This window comes from Lissotriton vulgaris, chromosome 3_1, assembly GCF_964263255.1.
Source record: "Lissotriton vulgaris chromosome 3_1, aLisVul1.2, whole genome shotgun sequence".
Taxonomy (NCBI): Eukaryota; Metazoa; Chordata; class Amphibia; order Caudata; family Salamandridae; genus Lissotriton; species Lissotriton vulgaris.
In genome coordinates this window covers 1088010737-1088037092 of record NC_141689.1, presented here as the reverse complement: position 1 = coordinate 1088037092, position 26356 = coordinate 1088010737, and the positions used below count along the sequence as shown (strand labels likewise).

The window sequence follows — 26356 nt, the reverse complement described above, 5'->3', positions numbered from 1 at the left end:
CTTGAAATGTGTTTTCGCTTCCGGGATGTCGATTTTGGGCTTGTTTTGGTTGACTCAAACAATTTAGGTGGTAAGGAATCAAGGGATTGAGGTGAGTTGACCATACTGTGTTCGTCATCCCCTATATTCTGGCTTACATCATTGTCCCCTGACTGGTTGACGTTGGGTGTCTGGGCTTGGTAGTTTAGGGAGGGTTGGCGATTTACCCCATCTCCATCCATATGGACAATTGCCTCAGTCTCGATTGTAGAGATGCAATTAAAAGCTGCATGAGGGACAGGACTTTTTGCTGATGCTAGGGTACCCAGTGATCAGCGCTTTCCTGTGACAAGATCGATAGATAGCCTTTTTTCCACCATTTCTATCTCTTTTTCCAATATTCCAGTAGCCCTAGTGATAAAGGCGTCCAAAGGGCCAGAGACTACTCCCTTAGATGTTTGAATGTGAACTAACCGTTCTCTCCCTGATCTCAGTGGCATGGTTAAATGTTTAAGTGAGAGGGTAAAAGTTTCCACTTCGCTTTTGATGCAGTATGTCCCCCTCCCTTGTGGGGGCAGTTAGTACAAGAGTACCTGTGGACAGTTTGGAAATAGATTAATCGAACTAAAAAAGTTTTTTTTTTTTTTTTTACCAGGAGTCTGGGCCCAACCCAACGGTGTCCGACCACGGACGGCCACAGACGGTCCCGCCCTTGTTCCGGGCTTCTCCCGGCGCCCTCCCGCGCGCTCCCGCGCAGCGGGGGCGATACCTCCTTTATGTAGCTGACCAGTTAACTAGCGGGTGGGCGGGGCCGGCAGGGAGAGCAGCCCAGCTGGTCCAGGGGCTCGCAGGGACTCCTGGTCCTTGGAGTCCCCGCAAATGCTCGCAGCCCTGCCGGTCAGTGTAGATTGGCCCCCTTGTCGATTTTCCAAACACAGCTGAAAGCCGTGCTGCGGGACCCGCGGAGCGGGTCCGGCGAGGCGTCGCTCACAGCAGAAACAGGCTCCCTCGCAGGCAAGAACAGGCTCCCTTACCGGGATATGGCAGAGTCCTCCGCGTTACAGAAAAGGAATCGGCTGTGTACCCGGTGTAGCAGCTTTTTGTCGCTGATGGCGGGTGGGCGAGGCCGGCAGGGAGAGCAGCCCAGCTGGTCCAGGGGCGCGCAGGGACTCCTGGTCCTTGGAGTCCCCGCAAATGCTTGCAGCCCTGCCGGTCAGTGTAGATTGGCCCCCTTGTCGATTTTCCAAACACAGCTGAAAGCCGCGCTGCGGGACCCGCGGAGCGGGTCCGGCGAGGCGTCGCTCACAGCAGAAACAGGCTCCCTCGCAGGCAAGAACAGGCTCCCTTACCGGGATATGGCAGAGTCCTCGGCGTTACAGAAAAGGAATCCGCTGTGTACCCGGTGTAGCAGCTTTTTGTCGCTGATGGCGGGTGGGCGGGGCCGGCAGGGAGAGCAGCCCAGCTGGTCCAGGGGCGCGCAGGGACTCCTGGTCCTTGGAGTCCCCGCAAATGCTCGCAGCCCGGCCGGACAGTGTAGATTGGCCCCCTTGTCGATTTTCCAAACACAGCTGAAAGCCGCGCTGCGGGACCCGCGGAGCGGGTCCGGCGAGGCGTCGCTCACAGCAGAAACAGGCTCCCTCGCAGGCAAGAACAGGCTCCCTTACCGGGATATGGCAGAGTCCTCGGCGTTACAGAAAAGGAATCCGCTGTGTACCCGGTGTAGCAGCTTTTTGTCGCTGATGGCGGGTGGGCGGGGCCGGCAGGGAGAGCAGCCCAGCTGGTCCAGGGGCGCGCAGGGACTCCTGGTCCTTGGAGTCCCCGCAAATGCTCGCAGCACTGCCGGTCAGTGTAGATTGGCCCCCTTGTCGATTTTCCAAACACAGCTGAAAGCCGCGTTGCGGGACCCGCGGAGCGGGTCCGGCGAGGCGTCGCTCACAGCAGAAACAGGCTCCCTCGCAGGCAAGAACAGGCTCCCTTACCGGGATATGGCAGAGTCCTCGGCGTTACAGAAAAGGAATCCGCTGTGTACCCGGTGTAGCAGCTTTTTGTCGCTGATGGCGGGTGGGCGGGGCCGGCAGGGAGAGCAGCCCAGCTGGTCCAGGGGCGCGCAGGGACTCCTGGTCCTTGGAGTCCCCGCAAATGCTCGCAGCCCTGCCGGTCAGTGTAGATTGGCCCCCTTGTCAATTTTCGAAACACAGCTGAAAGCCGCGCTGCGGGACCCGCGGAGCGGGTCCGGCGAGGCGTCGCTCACAGCAGAAACAGGCTCCCTCGCAGGCAAGAACAGGCTCCCTTACCGGGATATGGCAGAGTCCTCGGCGTTACAGAAAAGGAATTTTTGCTATTTCTGTTGTCCTGGGACACAGTTTTGAAAAGATAAAGGAGGGGAACGGAATCTTTTTAATAAAAGAAGTAGGGTCACGCTGTGCCCTTCCGATCCCGCCCACTGCGACTACTGCTCCGGAATCATACTCCATTTGCATTGCAAATAGTGTATCTCAAACAGACAAATGCTTCTGTAGACACATAAATGAAAACAAAGACGGGAAGCATTGTATTGCGCATTGTCTGGTGAGGCAAATAAAGAGAGACGCGCACACGTTCTAAAAAATGTCTATTTCCACTTTGCCTTTCATATCCGAATGTAAGCATCTGTTGACTACAGCTCACAATTTGCTAACTTCAGGGCTTTTTGCCAGCGAGGCACTTGATGACTCAAGGAAGAGAAATGCAACTTAGGCCGCTTTTAATTCTGACCCGGGCGGTCGCGACGCCCCAGACAGTGCTACTGCCACCACCCATGATGAATCGGATCAGGCCAGGAGGATCGGATAGCATGCATGCAATTTAAATGACTGGCATCCAGTCGTAAATATGAATAGACTCACCTCACCTGCAGGCGGCAGAGAGACAGAAGAATTAAAATATGAGGTGCCTCTTTCCCAGCCCTGTCCCTGGCCTCTGAGATGCCTGCCCCTCGACCGTCGGCACCTCAGGGTGACGCAAACTTGTTAATGTGCAAGTTTTAATGGGCATGTCATTAGCATCACCAGGCAGCAGGTGTTTAAGGTAAAACTAACTGTAAAACCCTGGCGCGCAGACACAGAGGCAAAGATATCCGCACGCTGTGCGCGTCTACGACTATACGTCATCATGGTCAGGTGGTTTAAATTATAATGAGTGAGTCACTCAGGCCCTGCTTGCTGTCTAAATGAAATTGATATCGGTGACGGGTCACTGCCTGGCACAGCTCACGTCACGGACACCGCACCAGCATGCAGACAGATTGAGATCTTATTGTTGTGCAAGTAATGTGTGTTTGGTGAGGTGACTGTCTCTGACGGTCGGTCCGACACGGCCGAATCGGCCCCAGCACAACAGAACTGGCCCCCTGTCCCAAAACCGGCCCCAACCCCATCCAGCCTACCGGGGGATTGCCCTGTGCCCGGACTTACCAGTCTGGCCCTGTGGACATGCCCCGGTGGCCTCAGCAAGTGAGAACACTGAGAGAGGGGTCTCGCCAACTTGGGTGTAGGCAGAATGGTGCATTCAAGGATAGCCAGATGCCACACCCTACAGCAGTGGTCTTCAAACTTCTTAATGCTGCATCCCCCCTGTAAAAAAAAGAAAAGTCCTCGGGCCCCCCTCAATTATTAAGCATACTCCCAGTCAGGAAATAAATGACAAAAGATATTGGCGATGGCCCATTACAAGATAGCTTACTGCTGCTCATGCTTTTAACACTTAAAACAAAACATGATGCTTCTCTTGGCTAGATACTGGTGCACCCCTGAGAACACTTAAGGCACCCCAAGGGGGCCTGCCCACCAATTTAAAGACCTCTGCTCTACAGGAAGTGGTCATTAGGTGGGAGGGAACCTGGTAGCCTATTGGCTACCAACTGCATCCTGCCCTGAGGGCACTTTTCAGGGCAAAGGGGGCACCCCTGCCACTCAGACCTCAGATTTACCGACTTGGAAGAAGGAGATAAGAATGAATGCCCTGCTGCACTGAGGAATCAGCAAAGGAAGGCTGCACCAACTAGGACGACACCTGGTGGCTAACGGAGAGAGTACCTGTGCCTGCTGTGTCCTGCTGAAGGAGAACTCACCTCCAAGAGTCCAGTAAAACCAAGAGAACACCAAGGGCCAGCTGACTGGCCTTCAATTTGTAGCATGAAGACACAGCAGCTGATTAGCAGAGACGCGCCAGGATTTGTAAATCTGCCCCCTTGTTCTTTTTGAGTGGAAATGGATTATGAGGCAGCATGAGAAGTGATTGGCAACGACACCTCGTGTCTAAGGCTGTGTTAGAGACAGAGGACTATGGGTACTTCAGTTCCGAGGTATTGAAAGGGACATTTGTGGGAAGTGTTGAAGACACTTACCAATGCTGACTGACTCAAGGAGCCATGGGGGGGCATCTCAGAATTCTTTAGCTAGTGACCTTAGTTGCTCTCCCCCAGTGAGTGTCTGCTGGATTTGTTCCCCTCTCTCAATTAATGTATTTCAACATAACTGCTGGATTTTATAAGCAACCACCCTGGTGTTTTATTTTTTCTGGATGGTGGAAGGCGTTAGAGAAGAAGACCTTAATTTAACTAAGACAGAAGGCCTCTTTTTTAAACTCAAGATCATGGATGAGTAGAAAAAGTCAATCTTAGCGACAAAAGATTTCAGTATGAATTCCCAGTTCAAAATTCCCAGGGTCCAGAGGAAGACGACCACTAGAGGTCAGGATTTACTCTTAATATGCCCTATTTTAGAAGTGGGACGCACAGGGTTGTTAATGTAGACATGTATATTATAAGAGTAAAATACCGGAGACTAATATCAAATAGATTAAAGAACGGATCTGTACAATTTTCAATTATGCCGTCATTTTTCCGACTCTCAGGTGGTCATGCTGGCTAACCTTGCTAGCAACATATTCTTGCAAGTGGAGAGAAAAATATGAGCTGCGGGGTTGATTGAGTTGTTTTCATGTTCGCCAGGGCCACACACTTTGCCTTAACCATCTCACCTTTATGACAACCTTAGCATACACGCGTATAGTTAAAACCCGTTGCGGACGTGAGATTTTGATCGATTATCTGATCACCCTAATTCTTATCTCACTTGAGTCCCTTTGGATCGATTATTGACTGTCATTGAGTAAAAGGCAAACCCTACATAGGTTAAATCAACCCCAAAGACTGACGCAACTCTAAAGAACCACTTACTACGGAAAAGTTTTAAAGGTTTATTATAAAGCCAAAATCAGTTGCAAGTACAAACACCTCAATATAAGGTTCAAAAGATACACAGGTAATAGGATGAACATGAACTCTCTGAGAGATCTTAATCGACAGAAGAAAACTACCAAAACCAATTCAAAAATCAGTAAGTTGAATATCATTGACACAAGATGAATCTTAAGCGTCATTTACAGAAAGTAAATAAATCAGGTTAAACTGACCCTACACTATGCTAGATGACATCCCTACTTAGCAAGTTCTTTACCTAAAAAGGTGTCAGCCGTTGGACTTCCAAAGAAGTTCAACCTATCTCTTAGTCTCAGATGGAAAACCTATATCGTGTAGCAGTACCCTTTCTGCCTACCCATCCGCTCTCTAAGGGTCCTCAGGCCATCTGCTCTACCTCCTCCCCAGGGTGCTGTCCCTAATACAAAATCACAGTATGGGTGGAACGCCCCTTTGAGACGCCCACCACGTACACAATTCACGTGGTCTCGTTTCTGTTTTTTTCCATAGTTTCGTTTCTTTGGATCTTCTGTTAAGTTGACCTTGCTTCCCAGGCTCCGTCTCCAGCGTGCCGGTACCCCCATGACATTCCAGTAGACTCCTCCGGACCCGAGCCTATCTCCTCAAACAGAGCTCTATTCATCAAGCTTTTGATTGGTACCCCCCTCGCACCTGCAAACAGACACTTCGAAGCAGGGCCCCAAATTCCAGGCTCCCCTTATCGGACTAGGCCGTAAAACTTCGACCAGCATTGGCAATTTATTTTAACGAGGCTTGACTTTTAACTCACACGTGCAGATCAAAGACGACCCTTTATCTCTCCTGGCCTACTAAATTATGTGCAGTAGTCTGCACTCTGTGAACCCTTATTTCTTAGCTTAAAATAATATGCTAACACACCACTCTTGTTATAAAAACACTCATATAAAATACAGCCTTTAACATATATGTAAGCAAAATCATTGGATTATATAGAATCCATGCTACGTGAAAGATGCAATGGTACATTTCGTTCTTACACAGTGCCATGTGGTCTGCACGTTTCTTCATTTTACATTTTACATCCTTCTTCATTTAGCAGCTACATAACATGGAACCTGATTAACCCATTTAACATTTCTAAGCATTTCCACACATTTCTATTTTAGCCCATACTCTATAGGGGCTCTCTATTTCTAATAAAACACTCGTGAGTAAATACGGATATACTTCTCATTTCTCTAGTTATTTTAGCTAACTTTACGCTACGGGCTTGTACATCTGGCGTATTCATACGTTTCATTCAAATTGCGCTCTCTCAGTTCCCCCCTTTGATGACCTCTAGGGGTCATCACTAGTCCATCAATTTTAATGTGTCACACAGAACTTGTTGCAAGGCTCCCTCTTTTTATCGTTTCTAGAGCTCTCAGACTCCTATACTGATGATCTTGCATAGCAGCTAATCTCCGCTCCTGTTCTCTCATAGACCTTTGCAATCTGTTTGACCTATACCATTTGTACAGTCTTACTAAACCCCACAATATGATTATGCAAATTACAATTATGAAGATAGGCTTCAGAATATACCAGACAAAGCTCTTCCCGAGATTGGCAAACCAACCTCCAACTTTACCCATCCCATGACCTACTTTTTCCCAGACATTTACCCTTGTTAGGTCCTCAATTTCTTGGTGTATCTTAGTAATATTCTGTATAGCCTTCTCAAGAGGTTTTGAATTGTCTGGAATGTAAGTGCAGCATTCCTGGACCTTCAAAGCCTTACAGACTCCGCCCTCTTTTGCAAGCAGAACGTCTAAAGCAAGACGGTTCTGAAGGACCATTGCCCTTATCGATTGCATGTCCCCTTCTACCAGCATTAGTGATCTTGCAGTACTGGCAGACAATCTGTCTACAACTGTAGCCAGTCTCCTGATCTTGACATCATTAAGTATCAATCCTAAAAGAGGAAACATGGCGCCAAATACGTCTCCAACTACTTCAGCATCACCTACATCTCTTTTCCCCCTTGCTGAAGCCTTTCCCTCTATGATCTCTATATCCTTTGCATGATATATTTTGGGGAAGACAATTGCCAAATAACATGAACCGTACCAATTGTCAGGCAGTTTCACGTAGGCATTTCTTCCACATACAAAATATACATTAGGAATCACTTGCATCCCTTTTAAGAAATCTTTTGTATAATATTCTAATCGAAAAGCATGTTCACAACTAACTTCACCTACAAACACACTCTCATAGTAAGTTTTGCTTCTGGTTAAACATAACTTCCCTTTCTGTGTTCGATCTAAGGCTATTGGACCATTACTACCCTTCTTTTTGTGTGCCTTTTCCTCCTCGGTCCAATCTGTTTTCCATTGTCCTGACATTTTCAAAATCTTTTGCCTTCTGTAACGGTCATCAACTTGTCCAATAAACTTTTTCTCAATCTCTGACACCTGGCAAGTCAGATTATTTCGGCGTGCATATGAAGTATCTAAAGGATCCCAGGGAAGGAAGAATTTCGCCAATCTATCTTCCTTCTTGTAATAGTCCCACTTATTCATCTGTTTATAGTTCAGGACTTCTGGTAATACTGAATCATAATTTGAGAAATAGTACTCAAACCCATCTCGTCCATAAAATATACTAAGCAATAAACTACATGTAATCCCATATGTCAATGGAAGATGATGATATCGAATGCCTTCATCTACGGAAGCTGGCAATTGCATGCAGACATAGCAATCCTTGGCCTCCATGATGTCAATATACTCATATAATAGTTTGGCATAAGCGTTGGTCCTGAAATTTCCCTGTGACTCATCTACATGTAACCTACGGGCCTCAGCTGCCAGTAACGCTTTTTCCTGAATTACATTGTTCTCCTCCTTCTTTCCAGCAAGAGCAGGTTTCAAAGTCGTTACAGGCTTTACATCTGTTATCTCTGTTACACTTGCATGTCCCACTATGTATGATACAGTGATTACTATGACTATAAGGGAAATCACTACTGCTATAAGTGTGCCTACTATGCATTTTGCCTTGCGATTCGAACCACCGGCCTCCATGTTATCAAACAGTGTAGTTTCTTTCTGAAAAAGTCTCTTTTGATTTCTTCACTCTGCTTTCATTTGCTTTCTCAGTCTGCGAACCACACTTGGAAAATGACAAAGTCTCTTTACAACAAAGTCTCTTTAAATTCAACAACAGACAACCCTAGCCCTTCTCCGTCCACTAAATGAAATGTCCCTAATTTTTTTCTTCTTCCACTAGGCGCTAGGTTATCCTCTCTCTCTCTGGTTTATTTACAAAGTCTTTAAGTATCTACGATGATTCTGGTGCCAGCAGCTCTAATGGCATATTCCAACAATTCTAAACGGAGAATGGTTTCCTCGTGTGCTGGTACTGGATGACCCAAAGTTGGAAATTCTAATCTGTTCAGCACCAAGTCTTTGATCCGGCTTAAATACAGAGGGACGGGGAGTGTGAACGTTAGCAACCCTTCAGTTTCGATTCCAGGTGTCAACAGCCGTACTTCCACCGTTACAATTGGATCGAGGTTGGTCACCTGCACTTCCCTCACCCTCCCGGATCTCTGTCCCCAAGACATCTGCCGCCAAGTAGGTCCACTCAGGAGTGGCATATCTTCTGCAGGGCACACGTACCCTCCTTGATCTTCTTGGACCCTCAAAGTCTGAGTCCGCTGCACCTTCGTCTAGGTCTGAGTCTTCAGAAATTGGAACAAGAGTTCTCTCTGGATTTGCTCTCAGGCTTGGCCTTCTCCTTCTTTCCGGCCAGCTAGCTTCTCCACTCCTTGTCCTCCTGCTCCTTGTTCTTGCACTTGACTCTTGACCACTTGCAGCTTGGTCGGTGTCTGATTCGAACTCCCAGCTACTTTCTCCCTCTGAGGCGACTTCAGTCTCGCTGGTGTATTGACCGTCCTCAGCCTGGTCAGACACGCTCTCAGTCTCTTCTGGCACCTCTACAGCTTGACTTGTCCCCTCTGTGGATTCTTCATTCTCAGCTGGATTTTCATCCGAGGGAGAAGCTGTTTCTTCTGGAGGTGCTGGAACTCTTCGGGTGTGTGAGGCGTGTATCCAGTTGGGCAAGCCTCCACACTTCACTGCAGTGTTTGTTATCAATATGACTTGGAAAGGTCCACGCCAGCGCACGTCTAGGCAGTTCTTCCTTACGTGTTTCTTCACCACGACCCAGTCCCCAGGGCACAGGTCGTGGCACAAGTCTTGAGACGATGGAACTTCAGCAGCCTGCACCTGAAGGGACACAGAATGAATGGCGTCAGAGAGTCCCTTACAATAGTCCAGGATTAAATCATCTGTGATGTTCAACAGTGCTGTAGTTGGAACTGATGGCAGTCTCATAGCCCCCCCCATTAACACCTCATGTGGGGAGAGACCTGTCCTTCTGTCTGGTGTGCTACGTATGCTCATAAGGACCAGTGGCAGTGCATCAGGCCAGCTTAAGGATGTCGACGAACAAACTTTGGCAAGTCGGGACTTAATAGTACTGTTGATTTGTTCCACGATCCCTGAAGCTTCTGGTCGATAGCTACAGTGCAGCTTCTGATCTATACTTAGGGCTGAGCAAAGCATCTTCACAATTTCGCTGTTGAAATGTGTTCCTCTATCTGATTCCAAAGAGGCCGGCACTCCGAAGCGTGGTATCAGTTCTCTAAGCAATAACTTTGCTACTGTGAGTGTGTCACACCTGCGTGTGGGGTAAGCCTCAACCCATCTGGAAAAAATGCAGACAATCACCAGGACGTATCTGAGGCGATTACTCTTTGGCATTTCAATAAAGTCTAACTGCATTCTATTGAATGGCCCCCCAGACCTCCCTATGTGACTCAATGTGACTGGTGTTCTCTTTCCTACATTCAGCTGTTGGCAGATCACGCAACGTTGACATACTGCTTCTGCCGCTACTCTAAACTTTGGGTTGTACCAGGTTTGTCTGAATACCCTCACCATAGCATCTCTACCTATGTGTGTTGGTCCATGTATTCTCCTTGCCATTGGACTAACTAGTTCGTTTGGTAACACTGCCCTCCCATCTGCAGAGATCCAAAAGTCCATTTCACTCTTTGTACAACCTGCTGTTTCCCATGTCTTTTTCTCGAAATCAGGTGCATTCTCTTGTATACATTTCAACTCATCCCAAGTGTCTACAGTTTCCAACAACATGGTTAACTCGGTCCTTTCCTGAATCCCACTCACTTCTACCTCTGTAAAGGAATATCCTTGTTCTGCACAATAGCGTGCAACTTCATCAGCATATCTGTTGCCTTTTGACACAAAATCGGTATTTCTAGTGTGAGCTGTGCATTTGACAACGGCAATTGCTGCTGGACCTTGTAGTGCTTCCAACAATAATCGAACAAATTCTCCATTTCGGATAGGTGAACCTGAAGAGGTCATGTAACCTCTTTGAGACCATAACTGCCCATAGTCATGAACTACCCCTAAACCATACTGGCTATCGGTGTAAATGGTGACTCGAATTTTGTTACCTGCTAAACAGGCGCGTGTCAAAGCAATGATTTCAGCTACCTGAGCGGAGTGTACTCCTTCCAGGCAAGCGGCTTCCACAACTCCGGTAATAGTGCAAACGGCATAAGCTGCTCTCAGCTGACCAATATCGTCTCTTACGCATGAGCCATCAACAAAGAATATTTCATCTGGGTCGGTCAATGGCTCATCTACGATATCTGGTCTTGGTTTGGTGCATAGTTCAGTCACATCAAGGCAGTCATGATCTGTACATACATCATCATCAATGTCATTTGGAAGTGGCATCAAAGTGGCAGGATTCAAAACAGAGCATCTCTTGAGGGTCACGTTCTCGGCAGCCAAAATGACTTGCTCATAGCGCGTGAGCCTGCTATTTGTCAGATGCTGTGTCTTGGTCCTGGTCATCAACAGTTCAACAGAATGTGGTACATACACCACTAACTGGTGTCCCATAACTATATTTTCACACCTCTCAATGCTGACACCCGTTGCAGCAACGGATTTTAGACATCCGGGCAAAGCTGCGGCTACTAGATCTAAGGTAGCCGAGAAGTATGCAACTGGTCTACGGGCATTTCCGTGTATCTGGGCCAAAACTGACAAAGCACAACCTTCCCTCTCACAACAGTAAAGTAAGAATGGCTTCTCATAGTCTGGCATTCCTAGAGCCGGGGCACGACACAAGTCCTCCCTCAGCTGCAAGAACGCCATCAAACAATCCTTGTCCCATGGTACCGGATCACTCACCCCCTTGTGCGTCAGCTTTTGTAAAGGTTTTGCCTTCAGTGAAAAGTTGGCTATCCACTGCCGGCAATAACCAACCATTCCTAGAAACATCCTGACTTCTCTTTGTGTTGTGGGTGAATTCATTTTCATGATCGCCTCTATTCTGTCTGGTGACACCTTCCGTTTTCCCTTTTCAATCCTGTGGCCCAAGTACTGTACTTCTGTCAAACAGTACTGCAATTTGCTTGGAGATACCTTGTGTCCGTTCTCAGCCAAGTGATTTAGTAAGGTGATGGTGTCTATTTTGCAAGCTTCCTCAGTTTCTGACGCCACAAGTAGGTCGTCTATGTACTGAACCAGAACCGAGTTCATTGGCAGTACTAGACTTTCAAGATTTTTCTTCAGCAGCTGGTTAAAAATCGATGGGCTTTCTGTATACCCCTGTGGGATACGACACCAGGTTAAAACGCGATTTTCCAGCTTAAAAGCGAAAAGATATTGGCTATCCTCATCTAAGGGGATTGAAAAGAAGGCCTGGCAAAGGTCTATCACTGTGAACCACTCAGCTTGGAATGGTATCTGAAACAATATCACTGATGGATTCGGTACCACTGGACAACACGAAACAATTATGTTATTAATCTTTCGAAGGTCCTGCACTATTCTGTATTTACCACTAGGCTTCTGCAAACCCAGAATCGGGGAGTTACATGGGCTTCCCACGATTTCCTTCAGTATTCCCTGCTTAATCATGGATTCGATCACAGGCTTTATTCCTGCAATCGTCTCCGGGGTCAACTTGTATTGGGGTGTTCTTGGATACTCAGCATTTGGTTTTACCATGATCTTTACTGGCTCTACCCCTTTGATCAGTCCTATTTCTTCCCCAGTGAAATCCCACACCTCAGATGACACCGCACCTCTCAGGTCCCATGGAAGCTCCTCCACCGTCAAGGTAGGATATAGCTCCACGCATACCTGTGAGTTTGCAACCTTAAAATCGGCATCATCATCGTTAGTCTGTACTTCTACTCCTTGAGGTGTGCAATATATCGTACAGTTCAGTTTGCATAATAAGTCCCTTCCTAACAGACACACAGGGCTAGAATCGCAAACTACAAACTGGTGCTCATCACTGTACTTCCCTATTTTCACCGACACTGGTTCTGTCAGAGGATTCGTCATTCTCCTATTTGCGACTCCTACTACTTGGATTGTTTCTCCTGACATTGGCAGACCTGGGACTACTGCTGATCTCAGAGTGGATCGAGTGGCCCCCGTGTCCACCAAAAAGGTCGTAGGACACCCTGCTACTTCAGCCTCCACGTATGGTCCCCTCTGGTCTACCTCTAAGGCTGCCCCGAGGGTACAATCTTCCTCTCTATTCACTCGCTGTCCCGTAAGGGGATCAACGTAGTAGCATTCCTCTCCTCCTACGAACAGTGGCAGTTGTCTATAGGTCTTTCCCCCAGTCGCAATTCGGGGTGGTTGAGGGAACTGGGCTCGAGGAGTCGGGGTCCCCCTTTGATAAACTTTCCCTTCTGTATCGTTGTTCCCTTCACCAGACTGCTCTGGACCTCATCCTCCTCTGGTTCTAATTCTCCAGTCTCGATATTATAGGGGCACTCGCGTTTCCAATGCCCCACCTCGTTACACTGGTGGCACCTAGTCGTCTTTTTCAGTGTCGCAATATCCACCCTAGGTCTCTGTTTTTCCTCATCGTCTTTACTCTGATTGTTTTGCTTCTTTCCTAGTGTTCCTGTTCCATGTTGCCGCTGTCCACCTTTTCCAGCTGACTGCATCTGTACCAACATCAGTTTTTCCTTAAGTTTCTTTGCTTTGGAGTCTATCTCATCACTGCAGTACCTTGCATATCTCAAAATGTCATCTAATGGTTTGTTTTGCCAACAAATTAAATGCTGCTGGATCATTAAACTGATGTCAGGTCTCAATCCCAGAACGAACTTTGACACAAACTGTCCTATGTCTCTAGGATCCATTACATCCAGCCCACTGTACTGTTTGAACGCTTTCAGCAATCTCTCATAATACTCATGGACAGTCTCTTTAGGTTCTTGGGTGGTTCGATCTATCTTAACCCAGTCTATGTCCTGCAACGGCACTTTATCTTTCAGCCATGCCATTACCCTCTCGTATTTCTCCATGACTTTCTCTGATGGCCCGTTAGTCTGGGCGTCCCTATCCGGTTCAGATGTTGGCCATTCAACGCTAACCTTGCATGCCGTCCACAAATCCCCTGGTACTACAATGTCAAACAGGGTGTTCAAGTCAACCCACAGTACTTTGGATATCTTTACGAACCTCTCTACCTGCTTATACCACTCCACTGGGTTCTACCTCAGCTTAGGAAAAGAATTGGTAAATGCCGCTAAGTCCCCCCTACTCCAGGGCACATGTACATAGCTTCCATTCGCAATTTCTCGCAAAGGGTAAGCTTCCATTCGCGGTGGCCCTCCCTCTGGGGACATCCCAATTGTGCTCCTTCTGACGGTCCCTCTCTTGGACCATCTTTCCTCCCATTTATCCAAATCCCTCCACGTTCTTATACCCAAGATCAGTTCTTTTATGTGTATTTTCAACCCAATTGTCCTCCTTTCGTCTAAATCCTGATCCGTGCAATGCAGCCTATGGTTACCCTGTAATGCTTTAGTTCTTGATAAGTCTATCATGTACCTGTTTTCCAATTCCGATAGCCTTTCATGTACTGACCTCGCCTTCCGAGTAACATCTTTTGCCATAAACAATATCTCATCTTGTTCATACAGGTCGATTCTCTCCATTGGTAATGTGCCGTCTATTATCTCATCTAGGTCCGATTTTAAACTGGTTACATCGAGTCTCTTTGCCTTTACCTCAGCTCTCAGTACCTCATTCCTAGATGGTCCGTTTACATTCGTCCCGTCCCAACTCCGAGTCCTACGCCTAGGCTCAGGTGAGCTATGAGGAGTCCTCCCTTGTTCCCATCTTTCTAAATCCCATGCTCTTCCATCTTCCCTAGGTGTATGGTGGAACAATGCTCTATTCCCCACCACCCCATTCTGTCTCTTCGGTTCTGCCTCTCTAGACACATGATAGGATCCCCCACTATTTTCTGAGCCTTCGCAATTCCCTTGATGTCTGGTGTCACTCAGTAAATGATAAGGTCCCTCACGGCTCTCCATATTCCCGCGATCCCGTCCGTGATCACTGGATGCATGGTGAGACCCCTCGCGACTCTCCATATTCCCGTGACTCCAATGTTGTACATTTTCGCCCGGTGTGTGGTGAGTGCACCTGTAACTGTCCCTGTACTCCTGTGTCCTTCGATCTCCTTCACTGAGAATGGGACGAGGCACCCCCCCACATCCTGTACTCCTGTCTTCATGCATTTGTCTATTGCCACCAGTGGTGTGGTGGGTATCTCCTTTGCTTTCCTGACTCTTTCCGTCCCACTCTGGACTGCTTTCGCCAGCTCCGCAGTGAGAGAGGATTCTGTTATCTCGGCCTCTCCATTCGGCTTCCGTTTCTATTCTTTTATTCTGAGTCTCTACGGCAGCATCCCATTCTTTCAAGTACTCCCTTAACTCCTTAAAAGATTTCGGTCGTGGTCCCCTCAGATCCATCAGCCCTCTCTGATCCCCTTGCTCTATTAAGGGATCCGTTACTGAATCCAATGGGGTACTCCGACCTCTCGGTCCTAGCAACTGCCTTTGTGAATTAATCGTATTGTTCCTGCTTTCCATCTCTGCTCTTTCCCTGTCCAATCGTGCCTGTTCCTCCTCTCGTGCTCTCTCTGGGTTGTAGATCGACACTACAGGACCTATGGTAACAGGTACTTGTAGAGCGTCCGGCAGTTGGTACGACCTTGCACACTCTGTTTCCGGCACCTTTTGTACCACAAACCTTCCGACCACCCTCTGTACTGGGCTAGGTTGAGGTATTTCCTCGCCTTTGTTGGATTCCCAATCTGATATGGGGAGCGGTCTATATTCCCCTTTTCCGGCCCCGTCCCCCTGCTGGAGCTCGGGACGTTCGGCCTCTCTATTGTACGGAGGTGGTCTGTCAAATAATAACCTATTTATCAGGCTGTCATCTGTCTCGCTCTCATCATCCTCCTCTGGAGGCTTCTTTTCTCCTGTGACTTCCATCACTGGGTACAGTTTATCTGCTTCTATTCTCTGCACTCTCCACTTTTTAGCTTCTTCATCCCATTTGGCATCCTGCACTGCTCTTACCGATCGTTTCACTCTTTCTTGGCGCCTGTTCAGGCTCCGGTCGTACGCCGCCCTGAACCATGCATTGAGGGCTTCAAACTGTGTTGGTCTGGGTAGAGGTCTCGTTGCGAGCATTACTGCTTTCAGCTGGTTCAATGCTTCTAACCTAAACGTTCCGTATCTCGGGAACGTCAGTTCCTCATTTCCCTCTGTTATCTTGCTCCACTCAGAGATCCACAGTATAGTATGTAACCCAACATTCACAGCCATATAATGAGCTGGTGTACCCTCCGGCGGGGCCTCTTCCCCAGCATATGAGTTCCCTCTGTCTCTCTTAAAGATCGCCCTTAGACATTTAAAACACTTCACTTTCAAGAATCTACGATTTTCCTTAATTCTCTTCCTTATTTACTTCCCGATGGCAAACCACCAATCCCTGCGCGGCTCTCGATGACCAGCCTATCCCAGCGCGGTTCTACACCAACCAGCCTATCCCAGCGCGGCTCGCTCTGACGTCACTCGTCCCCTTTGCAGCAGCTCCCCTCCTTTCTCAGCTCGTCTCCCGGTCTTGCATGCGTCTCATTCATACACCGAAAAATGACTACTTCCGACCAAGCGATCACTTTTCTTGACTGTACGTCCACAGTCTAACTGTAATTGTCACCTCAACTGATGAAACGTCTTCCGTAAACGTTCAGATGATCGCCTTGACTGATAGGTTTCTTACACACAGTAAACGTCCGACCAGCGTCCGTTTACTCATACACTCACTCTTACGTTCCCCCTATCACGGTCCTACGGGCGATCAATGGTACCTCATGACCCCCTTCACAATGGTAGACAATTACTCTGGATGTCCGATACACCCGAACCACTTAAGCCCTTCCCTGGACTTAAGATTTTCACCGGTTGCGCGCGCTCACAACCGTCTCACAATCACACTACAGGCATTCAACTCCGCTTGACATTACAACACAGGTACAACACAAAACACCGCAATCTGGCAACGCATGACCCTTATACTCACTCTCGACCGACTCTGCTGCTTTTCTCTCTCGCACCGTCAGCACCTTCTTCGGCAGGTAGCTCTTCTTCTGGTCGTCGTTCACTAGGGGCCTTGGGGTAATCTTAACCTAATCTAGGTCGCCTTCCTCAAGAAGCCAACCATCCTCTGCTACCAACTGCGGACGTGAGATTTTGATCGATTATCTGATCACCCTAATTCTTATCTCACTTGAGTCCCTTTGGATCGATTATTGACTGTCATTGAGTAAAAGGCAAACCCTACATAGGTTAAATCAATCCCAAAGACTGACGCAACTCTAAAGAACCACTTACTACGGAAAAGTTTTAAAGGTTTATTATAAAGCCAAAATCAGTTGCAAGTACAAACACCTCAATATAAGGTTCAAAAGATACACAGGTAATAGGATGAACATGAACTCTCTGAGAGATCTTAATCGACAGAAGAAAACTACCAAAACCAATTCAAAAATCAGTAAGTTGAATATCATTGACACAAGATGAATCTTAAGCGTCATTTACAGAAAGTAAATAAATCAGGTTAAACTGACCATACACTATGCTAAATGACATCCCTACTTAGCAAGTTCTTTACCTAAAAAGGTGTCAGCCGTTGGACTTCCAAAGAAGTTCAACCTATCTCTTAGTCTCAGATGGAAAACCTATATCGCGTAGCAGTACCCTTTCTGCCTACCCATCCGCTCTCTAAGGGTCCTCAGGCCATCTGCTCTACCTCCTCCCCAGGGTGCTGTCCCTAATACAAAATCACAGTATGGGTGGAACGCCCCTTTGAGACGCCCACCACGTACACAATTCACGTGGTCTCGTTTCTGTTTTTTTCCATAGTTTCGTTTCTTTGGATCTTCTGTTAAGTTGACCTTGCTTCCCAGGCTCCGTCTCCAGCGTGCTGGTACCCCCATGACATTCCAGTAGACTCCTCCGGACCCGAGCCTATCTCCTCAAACAGAGCTCTATTCATCAAGCTTTTGATTGGTACCCCCCTCGCACCTGCAAACAGACACTTCGAAGCAGGGCCCCAAATTCCAGGCTCCCCTTATCGGACTAGGCCGTAAAACTTCGACCAGCATTGGCAATTTATTTTAACGAGGCTTGACTTTTAACTCACACGTGCAGATCAAAGACGACCCTTTATCTCTCCTGGCCTACTAAATTATGTGCAGTAGTCTGCACTCTGTGAACCCTTATTTCTTAGCTTAAAATAATATGCTAACACACCACTCTTGTTATAAAAACACTCATATAAAATACAGCCTTTAACATATATGTAAGCAAAATCATTGGATAATATAGAATCCATGCTACGTGAAAGATGCAATGGTACATTTCGTTCTTACACAGTGCCATGTGGTCTGCACGTTTCTTCATTTTACATTTTACATCCTTCTTCATTTAGCAGCTACATAACATGGAACCTGATTAACCCATTTAACATTTCTAAGCATTTCCACACATTTCTATTTTAGCCCATACTCTATAGGGGCTCTCTATTTCTAATAAAACACTCGTGAGTAAATACGGATATACTTCTCATTTCTCTAGTTACTTTAGCTAACTTTACGCCACGGGCTTGTACATCTGGCGTATTCATACGTTTCATTCAAATTGCGCTCTCTCACCGTGAAGGCTCATTCTGCAGCGGGGAAGGGCTGGGGTGGCCTTCTGTGCTGAAGTCAATGGCTACTATTCTTTTACACTACCACTTCATGAGCACTTGACACTCAAGACCTTGCTGGTCCCTGGGAGCCCAGTTTAAGCATGACTACCGTTGCATGCCTCAATATAGTAATGCAGGCCAATGTGATATGTGCTGCCGCCCAGAGCATCCTGGTGCAAAGACACTGTGTAAAGTGAATTCACCAAGAGATTGTCACCAACCGGAAAGTCTCATGGTATTGACAATATGAGGGAATTTAATGCATTTTAGTGATAGTGCACTAAAATGCATTTTGAAGAAAACTAGTGGCTGAGTGAGGGTGATAGGGCAAGGCAGGGAGGGAGTTACAGGAGCAGGAAAATGTAGAGGGGGAGGGAGAAATGACACAGGGAGGAATGGGGTAGAATACAGTGTATTGGGTGAAGGCTTGGTCAGGAATGGGTGGACGCAGTACGAGTAGGTAAATACACATTCTTGCATGGGATACAGAGCAGAGTAAGAGAAAGGAGAAAAATTAACACAAAGGCATTGCAGAGGCAAGTTAGAAGAACCCTTGTATGTGACAAAAGCACCAGATGTGCAGTGACCACTATGAAACCTGGTTGTAGGCGCACCTAGTTCACAAGGTTTCCAACTGCTTCCTTTATGGAACACATACATTCATAAGTTGTATCAGATGACTCTTAGAGTAGGACAGAATATTAACCCAAAGTGTATCAATGATCAAACAAGGACCATTTCAAATCTGAGGAGCTTTAATCAGCTGTGTACTGTGCACCATTTCCATGAAACCACCCTGGTTCCAACAGAGTGATAAATATGCTTTGCTTTAGAGTGTTTCAACAGTCACATGTGATTCACCGTTGATGAAACCATCAGGCATGTTGCCCTGGCTATTTCCTGCAAACATGCAGGGAATTCTTCATATGAAAACATTTTCACAGAGTTACTCTCTTTCTTACATTCGTGCAAAGCATGTGGGCACCACGCGTGTAACTACTTTGAACATTTTACAAACGCTTGTATTAAATCCAGTGCCAAAGCCAAATTCTCTTCTGAAATGTTTTCTAATAAAAAAATTAATAACCCTCTCTGGTCTTCTCAGGAGAAAGACCAGGAAACACTGGCTGTGACCTCTCACTCAAAGTTGATGCTTCTTTCAAAATCCGGTAAGTTATCCCGTTTGAAAAAACATATTTGTGGTTAATTTCACAATTGCACTGAGAGTTTTGAAACTCCAAAGTCATTGGCAATCCCCTGCTGCACAAATTATGAACGGGATTTGTTAATTTACTTGTAATCACATGCACTTAAGTGGCTAGTGTTGGATGTGGGCCTTTTTGAAGGGTGTCAACCAGATTTTTGCCTTTTGTTGTTGAACCTGTTTTTATTGGCATTGCACTTTTTCCCTTGCTAACCAGTGGTAAATTGCTTGTGCTCTTTCCGTAAAACATGATATAATTGACATCTATCTGATTGATACATAAAATGTACTTATATGTCCTTAGTAAACTATACTACATGTACCTAGGGCTTGTAAATTAAATGCTACTAGTGGGCCTGCAGCACTCCTTGTGCCACCCACTAAAAAACCTTTTAAAACATGTTTCAGGCCTGCCAATGCAGCCTGTAGAGCAGTTTAAACTGCCATTTCGACCTGGCAAAATAAACCTTTTGCCCGGCCTAAACCTTCCTTTTTAATACTTATAAGTTATCCCTAAGCTAACCCCTAAAGTCCCACAAAGCAGGGTGCTTTGTATTTAAAAAGTAGGAAAGGTGGGTTAAAGATTTACATGTCCTAATAATAAAAAACTCCTAAAGTCGTTTTTTCACTACTGTAAGGCCTATCTCTCCCATTGATTAACATGAGATTACCTTATTACATCTAATAAATGATAACCTTTTAATGGGCGAACAAAGCAAACACAAGGAGATGATAGACGGAGCACTGAAACTTTTCAGACACTCAACCCCACTTACAGATCTGGGTTTAAACCATCATCATTCTTTAGCTCACTTTGCGACCTCAGTTCAGACCCAGCTATATGCAAATCAGTCTTGACCCTGTGACTCATGGTAACAGTCCAGCCGGGACTGCCAAGCCAGGTCTTCGCTGAACCGGAAACAAGCTTCCTGGGACCGGTTTCTGAGTAACACCCTTCATCAGCCAGGCTAGCATGAATCCAGTGGCAAAATGAGCAAGGAACCCACGTCCGGGCATAACCTGCCAACTTAGGGTGTACAAAGCAAACACAAGGAGATGTTGGATGGAGAACTGAAACTTTTCAGACACTCACCCCCAGTCTTAGATCTGGGATTAATCCATCATCATTCTTTAGCTCACTTCGCCACCTCAGTTCAGACCTAGCTATATGCAAATCAGTCTTGACCCTGTGCCTCATGGGAACAGTACAGCCCGAACTGCCAAGCCAGGTCTTCCCTGAACTGGAAACAAGCATCCTGGGACCGGTTTCTGGGTAACACACTTCATCAGTCAGGCTAGCTTGAATCCAGTGGCAAAGTGAGCAAGGGACCCACGTCTGGGCATACCCTGCCAACTTAGGGCGAACAAAGCAAACACATGGAGATGACGAATTGAGCACTGAAACTTTTCAGACAGTCAACCCCAGTCACAGATCTGGGTTTAATCAATCATCATTCTTAGCTCACTTTGCCATCTCAGTTCAGACCCAGCTATATGCAAATCAGTCTTGACCCTGTGCCTCATGGGAACAGTCCAGCCCGAACTGCCAAGCCAGGTCTTCCCTGAACTGGAAACAAGCATCCTGGGACCGGAATCTGGGTAACACCCTTCATCAGCCAGGCTAGCTTGAATCCAGTGGCAAAGTGAGCAAGGGACCCACGTCTGGGCATACCCTGCCAACTTAGGGCGAACAAAGTAAACACAAGGAGATGATGGACGGAACACTGAAACTTTTCAGACACTCACCCCAGCCACAGATCTGGGTTTAATCCATCATCATTATTTAGCTCACTTCGCCACCTCAGTGCAGACCCAGCTATATGCAAATCAGTCTTGACACTGTGCCTCATGGGAACAGTACATCCCAAACTTTTAATGTTAGCAGATAGAAATATGGTGTTTGCACTCAAATGAATTGTCATTTTAAATCCTCTTTAATAGTAAAGTCAGAGTTTAAGTCACAATTCTAAATATGTTACATTTTAGAAAGTTGGCATTTACTTATCCTAAACATTTGTGCCTTCTGTAGTGTTCTGGATCATATGACCATGATTTGCTCTGAAGTTGGAGTGTGTGTATTTGTTTCAGACAGTGACACAATGGGGATTAGGTGTGGACAGGATGGGCCATGCTGCGAGGATAGTTGGGGCAGAGCTGTATCATCCTCACTTACAATTCAAAGGGCTTTACCTCCAGCACACACAAAGGAACCTAATACTAGTCTCATGTCACCCAAGACTTCTTAGAGCCTTGACAGGAGAAGTTAAGAACTTTCCAGATCCAGATGTTGGGGTAGTGAGGGGAAATTCCCCCACTTCAAAGACTGGCGCCAGGTATAAATATCGGATCTCCAGAGCTACTCTTCAGTACAGTCCTGAAACCATGGACATTAAAAAATATGGACTTCCTTTTCCCCAGAGGACTGCTCTACTACTTGATGCCTGTCTTGCTCGCCAAAGGGCTGCCCTGCTGCTACCAGAGAAGCTCCCTGTTGCTTTGCGACTGCCCTGTTTTCTGAGAAGGAAGACTGGAACTGCTCCCTTCCTCCATGGCTACCTGTGTTTCACCAAGTCAGTTGGGTGACCTCCTGTTCTGAGCTACAGGGGCATAACAAGCTCCAGAGGCCTCCGTGCAACTACCCAGCTGACCTGCCACCCTAGACCTGCCTGGACCTGCCTCACCCCTCCTGGCCTCTTCTAGAGTGAGTCCCCGATCGCCAAGAGGTACCTCTCCAGGGTACTTGACCCTTGGCTGGCATCAGAGTGCACGCCTCTACAAGAAAAGGTAAAATCCTGAGGTTTTGGGCTGTTCACAACCATGAACGGGACCCTGACACTCATGACAACTGCCAACATAAAGCTCCTGTGAACCTGAATCTTCATGTTACAGCAACTGCCTGTGATGACCAGCAACATGAGATCTGCACTTCATGCTACAGTAACAACCCATAATGACTTCCAATGCTATGCTCCAGCAACAACTGTGCATGACATATGGCCTGCTCTTTGCTATCCAAAACACTCTCCCTACTCCTGGTTGCCTCCTCCACTCCAAACGGAACTTTTCATGCAGGACTTTGAGAACATGACTTTTTAAGTTGGACTGACTTGATCCCTGTATCTGCCTTGAACTCCATCATAGTTGGGCTGAACTTGTAACTTTCCCTTGGTCTAGCATGACCAGATGACTGCGAGTGAGTGCCTATTTGCACTTTAGGGGCTATACTTACATAAAACTTTGAAATTGCATATCTCCGGTTCTACTGATTGGATTGTTGTTGTTTAGATTAATTGTGTTTATTAAAATGTATTCTGTGTTTCTAAATTGGTTCTGGGATTTTTGTTGTGTTATGTTTTTATGCGCTGCATAAATACTTAGAGCACTTTTCCTCAATGTTAAGCCTGACTACTTTGTGACAAGCTACCAGAGGGTTAAGCACAGGTTAATTTAGTGACTTTTGTGGTTCACCCTGACAAGGATTGTAGTTATTGGAAAAGTTCAACAGTGGGTGTCTGTCTCAACTACTTTCTACAGGCAGGTTTCAAACAAAGTCTAAAGCAGTCCATTCCAGTTGCTCAGTGTGTTGCTCTTCACTGCAGCCCTTTTTCAGTATTTTTTGTGTTCCGACCAACCAACATCGTAATAGGTCCCTAAGAGGAGACCAGCTTTACAAACCATTGTAAGCACTCTTAGAGCATTGAGTACAGGTGAGTAGCAGGTCTAGTCCTCTTCCATGCAGACAGCAGGCAGTATGCAGACGTCCTCTTTTGTCCTTGAAATCTCTTCCAAATTTGAATTGTGTTCTGATGAGCTGGTGGTGAGATAACAGCTTTACTCTCTACACTTGCCAGGGAATTTTCATAATACCTGCTCCAATCACACAGTCCGGCTATCACACTATTGCAGCAGTTACTGTTTGCCTGCCTGCAAATTATCCCAGAAGTTTTTAGTCAAGATGGCAGGGCCCTTGCTCACTGCCCAGACCTCTCAAACTCCACCAGGATCCATCCTATAGAAATTAAGATCTATTTAAGTCAAACTTCTTCCTACTGTTGTGGATTCAGGATTTCCACCAATGGAGATCAGAGACAGAAGTCTGAGAGGGATCGCCCATTGAAATACTTCCTTCACAATAACCCATTTTTTATATAAACATGTCAACAGCTAGGCTTCACCTATGGCCTTTTGTGATGCCCCCTGTTTCTGTCCACATCTTACTGCAACATTCGAGGATAAATGGCCAGCTCCTCCCAGCATACCTGCTCATAGGCACAATTCTATTACCTTTGCATGAAGACCTTTCAACTTCTCATCCATCCCTAATCACTATCAGAAAGAAAATACAGCAGAACTGACTTAATTACTGTTAAAACTTTCAGGCACCACCAAATATGGCTTGACAAACTTACCCTTCTGGTATATTTATCGAGAATATACTTTAACCATCAAATTTCATTTTTGATAAACATTAATAACAATCTTTGAATTACATGTTCATCACAAATGGGCCTTTCTATAGGAAAAACAACATTTACCTAGAAATAACACTTTGTGGCTACTTCCTGTAGGTGCAAACCATACATAATGGGCCCGATTCACAGAACTAACTTAAGACAAAATCCTAAACTTACTACCATTTTGGTATTCACAGAAGGCACTTACTCATTTTGGTATTCACAGAAGGCACTTACTCATTTCGGTATTCACAGAAGTTAGGAGTCCTAACTTTAGGACTCCTAAATGCCTTCTATGAATGCAGAAAGTCTTAAAGTTAGGATTTTTCTCAATTTAGTAGTAGTAAAGTTAGGACTCCTAACTTAAGGACTCCTAAATGCCTTCTGTGAATACCGAAAGTCTTAAAATTAGGACTTTTCTCAATTTATTAGAACTAAAGTTAAGACTCCTAACTTTAGGACTCCTAAATGCCTTCTATGAATACCGAAAGTATTACAATTAGGATTTTTCTCAATTTAGTTGTAGTAAAGACTCCCAACTTTTGGACTCCTAAATGCCTTCTGTGAATACCGAAAGTCTTAAAATTTGGATTTTTTTCAACTTTACTACTTCTAAACTGAGAAAAATCTTAATTTTAAGACTTTCGGTATTCACATAAGGCATTTAAGGAGTCCTAAAGTTGGGACTCCTAACTTCTGTGAATACCGAAATAAGTAGGCGTCTTCTGTGAATACCAAAATGAGTAAGTGCCTTCTGTGAATACGAAAATGATAGTAAGTTTAGGATTTTGTCTTAAGTTAGTTCTGTGAATTGGGCCCAATATGTAGCATGTCCTCCTTTTAAGCTTTAAGCTCTCAGTCTTGTGGTCAGAAAGGCACACTTAGGTGAGACTTAGATGATATATAAAAGTAGGTATTACTACATGCCAAAAACTGTTTCTTTCTCACTTGTGGTACTGCTGGGTTGTAAACTATAGCCAGTCACGTCAAATTGAAAGGCTTGAAGCCAAGACTGAAAAGTTACACTTATGGGTAGTGTAGTCTACACCATAGCACATGTTTGACATTAAAGTTTTATGCCACTGGTGCACTTTTATGTGGCAACTTACTGTGGTCTTACTTAAGTGTTAAATAACCATTGAGTGTCACTAATGTTACCTCATTTAGGATCAGACCGCATGCATTGTTAGGCTAAATAGCAATGTGACAGTTATGTATGAAACTTATATAGCGCTGGACTTACCCTGGGGCATCTCCGCGCTTGCTTAGGGAACCCGTCCTGGTATTCCCCTGTGAGATAACCCTGGAAGGGTATCCACAAGGCGAAAGCCAGGCATCCCGCCGCGAAGGGCCGATGTGGAGATTAAGCAAGCTATTGCCCAGAGTCGCAGAGTGTGAGCCCGTGAGTCGAGAAGGCACCGGAGCGAGAATTATCGAGTCCGTGGGATTATTGAGCCCAAGACCCGCCGAGGCGGGGAATTGAACCCTGGTCCAGGGCCGAAACTCAAGCTCCAGGTCTGCTGCCTCTAAATACTAGCTAATATCAATCAAAAAAGACGGGGATGACTCAAAAATGCACTTTCTCATTTGGGCTATCATCATCTTGTACAATCAACAAGGTTGCATGCTTTTACTGGTTCTAGTCTTGGGCTTGAATGAAGAAGCTCCATTGTATTGTATTGTATTGTATTGTATTGTATTGTATTGTATTGTATTGTATTGTATTGTATTCTGTTCTATTCTATTCTGTTCTATTCATTGCTTATGAAGTGCATGGACATTGGGGTCGGAAACAAGTTCCATGCATATGCATGCTCCTTTGAAAGGTACTTTTAAATGTAGCATTCTTGGAAACAGGGTTGCTAGCTCAATTTTTCTGTCTTTTTTGCAGAACCCTTGTGGATTATAGTCAAAAATTGATCTTTAACAGCCTTAAAGATATAACTAGATTGCGGAATCGGCTTCTGGTCTTTATGTCAGGATGCTGTTTTGAGAAGGCTATTCCTGAATGCTTTCTGAGTGAGGTAAGTATACAAAACATCATTGCACCACTCAATGACTGGTGAAACAAGCCTCTAAAACGTGATAGCTTCAGTCTCTATAAACTTCATTCTGACGTGTATTTATTTATTTTGCATTTTTATGAAGTGCAGATAAGACCTGATGGATAACAGATAGCTTTTCATCTGTTAAAATTACATTAATGACAGCAAACAAATCAAGACAAACAGCATGTATATTTGTATGAGGCATCAAATGTTCAAAAACCTGCAAAATAAACAAAGGAGTAAAATAATAGAGTATACCATTGACATTTCATGTAGTTCTT

General features: G+C 45.8%; 1 protein-coding gene across 1 annotated transcript in view; it reads left to right on the top strand.

Annotated features, from left to right (window-relative positions):
• Nucleotides 1-26356, top strand: part of LOC147727462 (afamin-like) — a 105700-nt gene that overhangs the window by 38847 nt on the left and 40497 nt on the right. Inside the window, exons 2-3 of the mRNA XM_086961532.1 lie at nt 19475-19538; nt 25919-26051. Coding sequence (XP_086817658.1) covers nt 19475-19538; nt 25919-26051 — 197 coding nt within the window. The remainder of the gene's footprint in view (nt 1-19474; nt 19539-25918; nt 26052-26356) is intronic.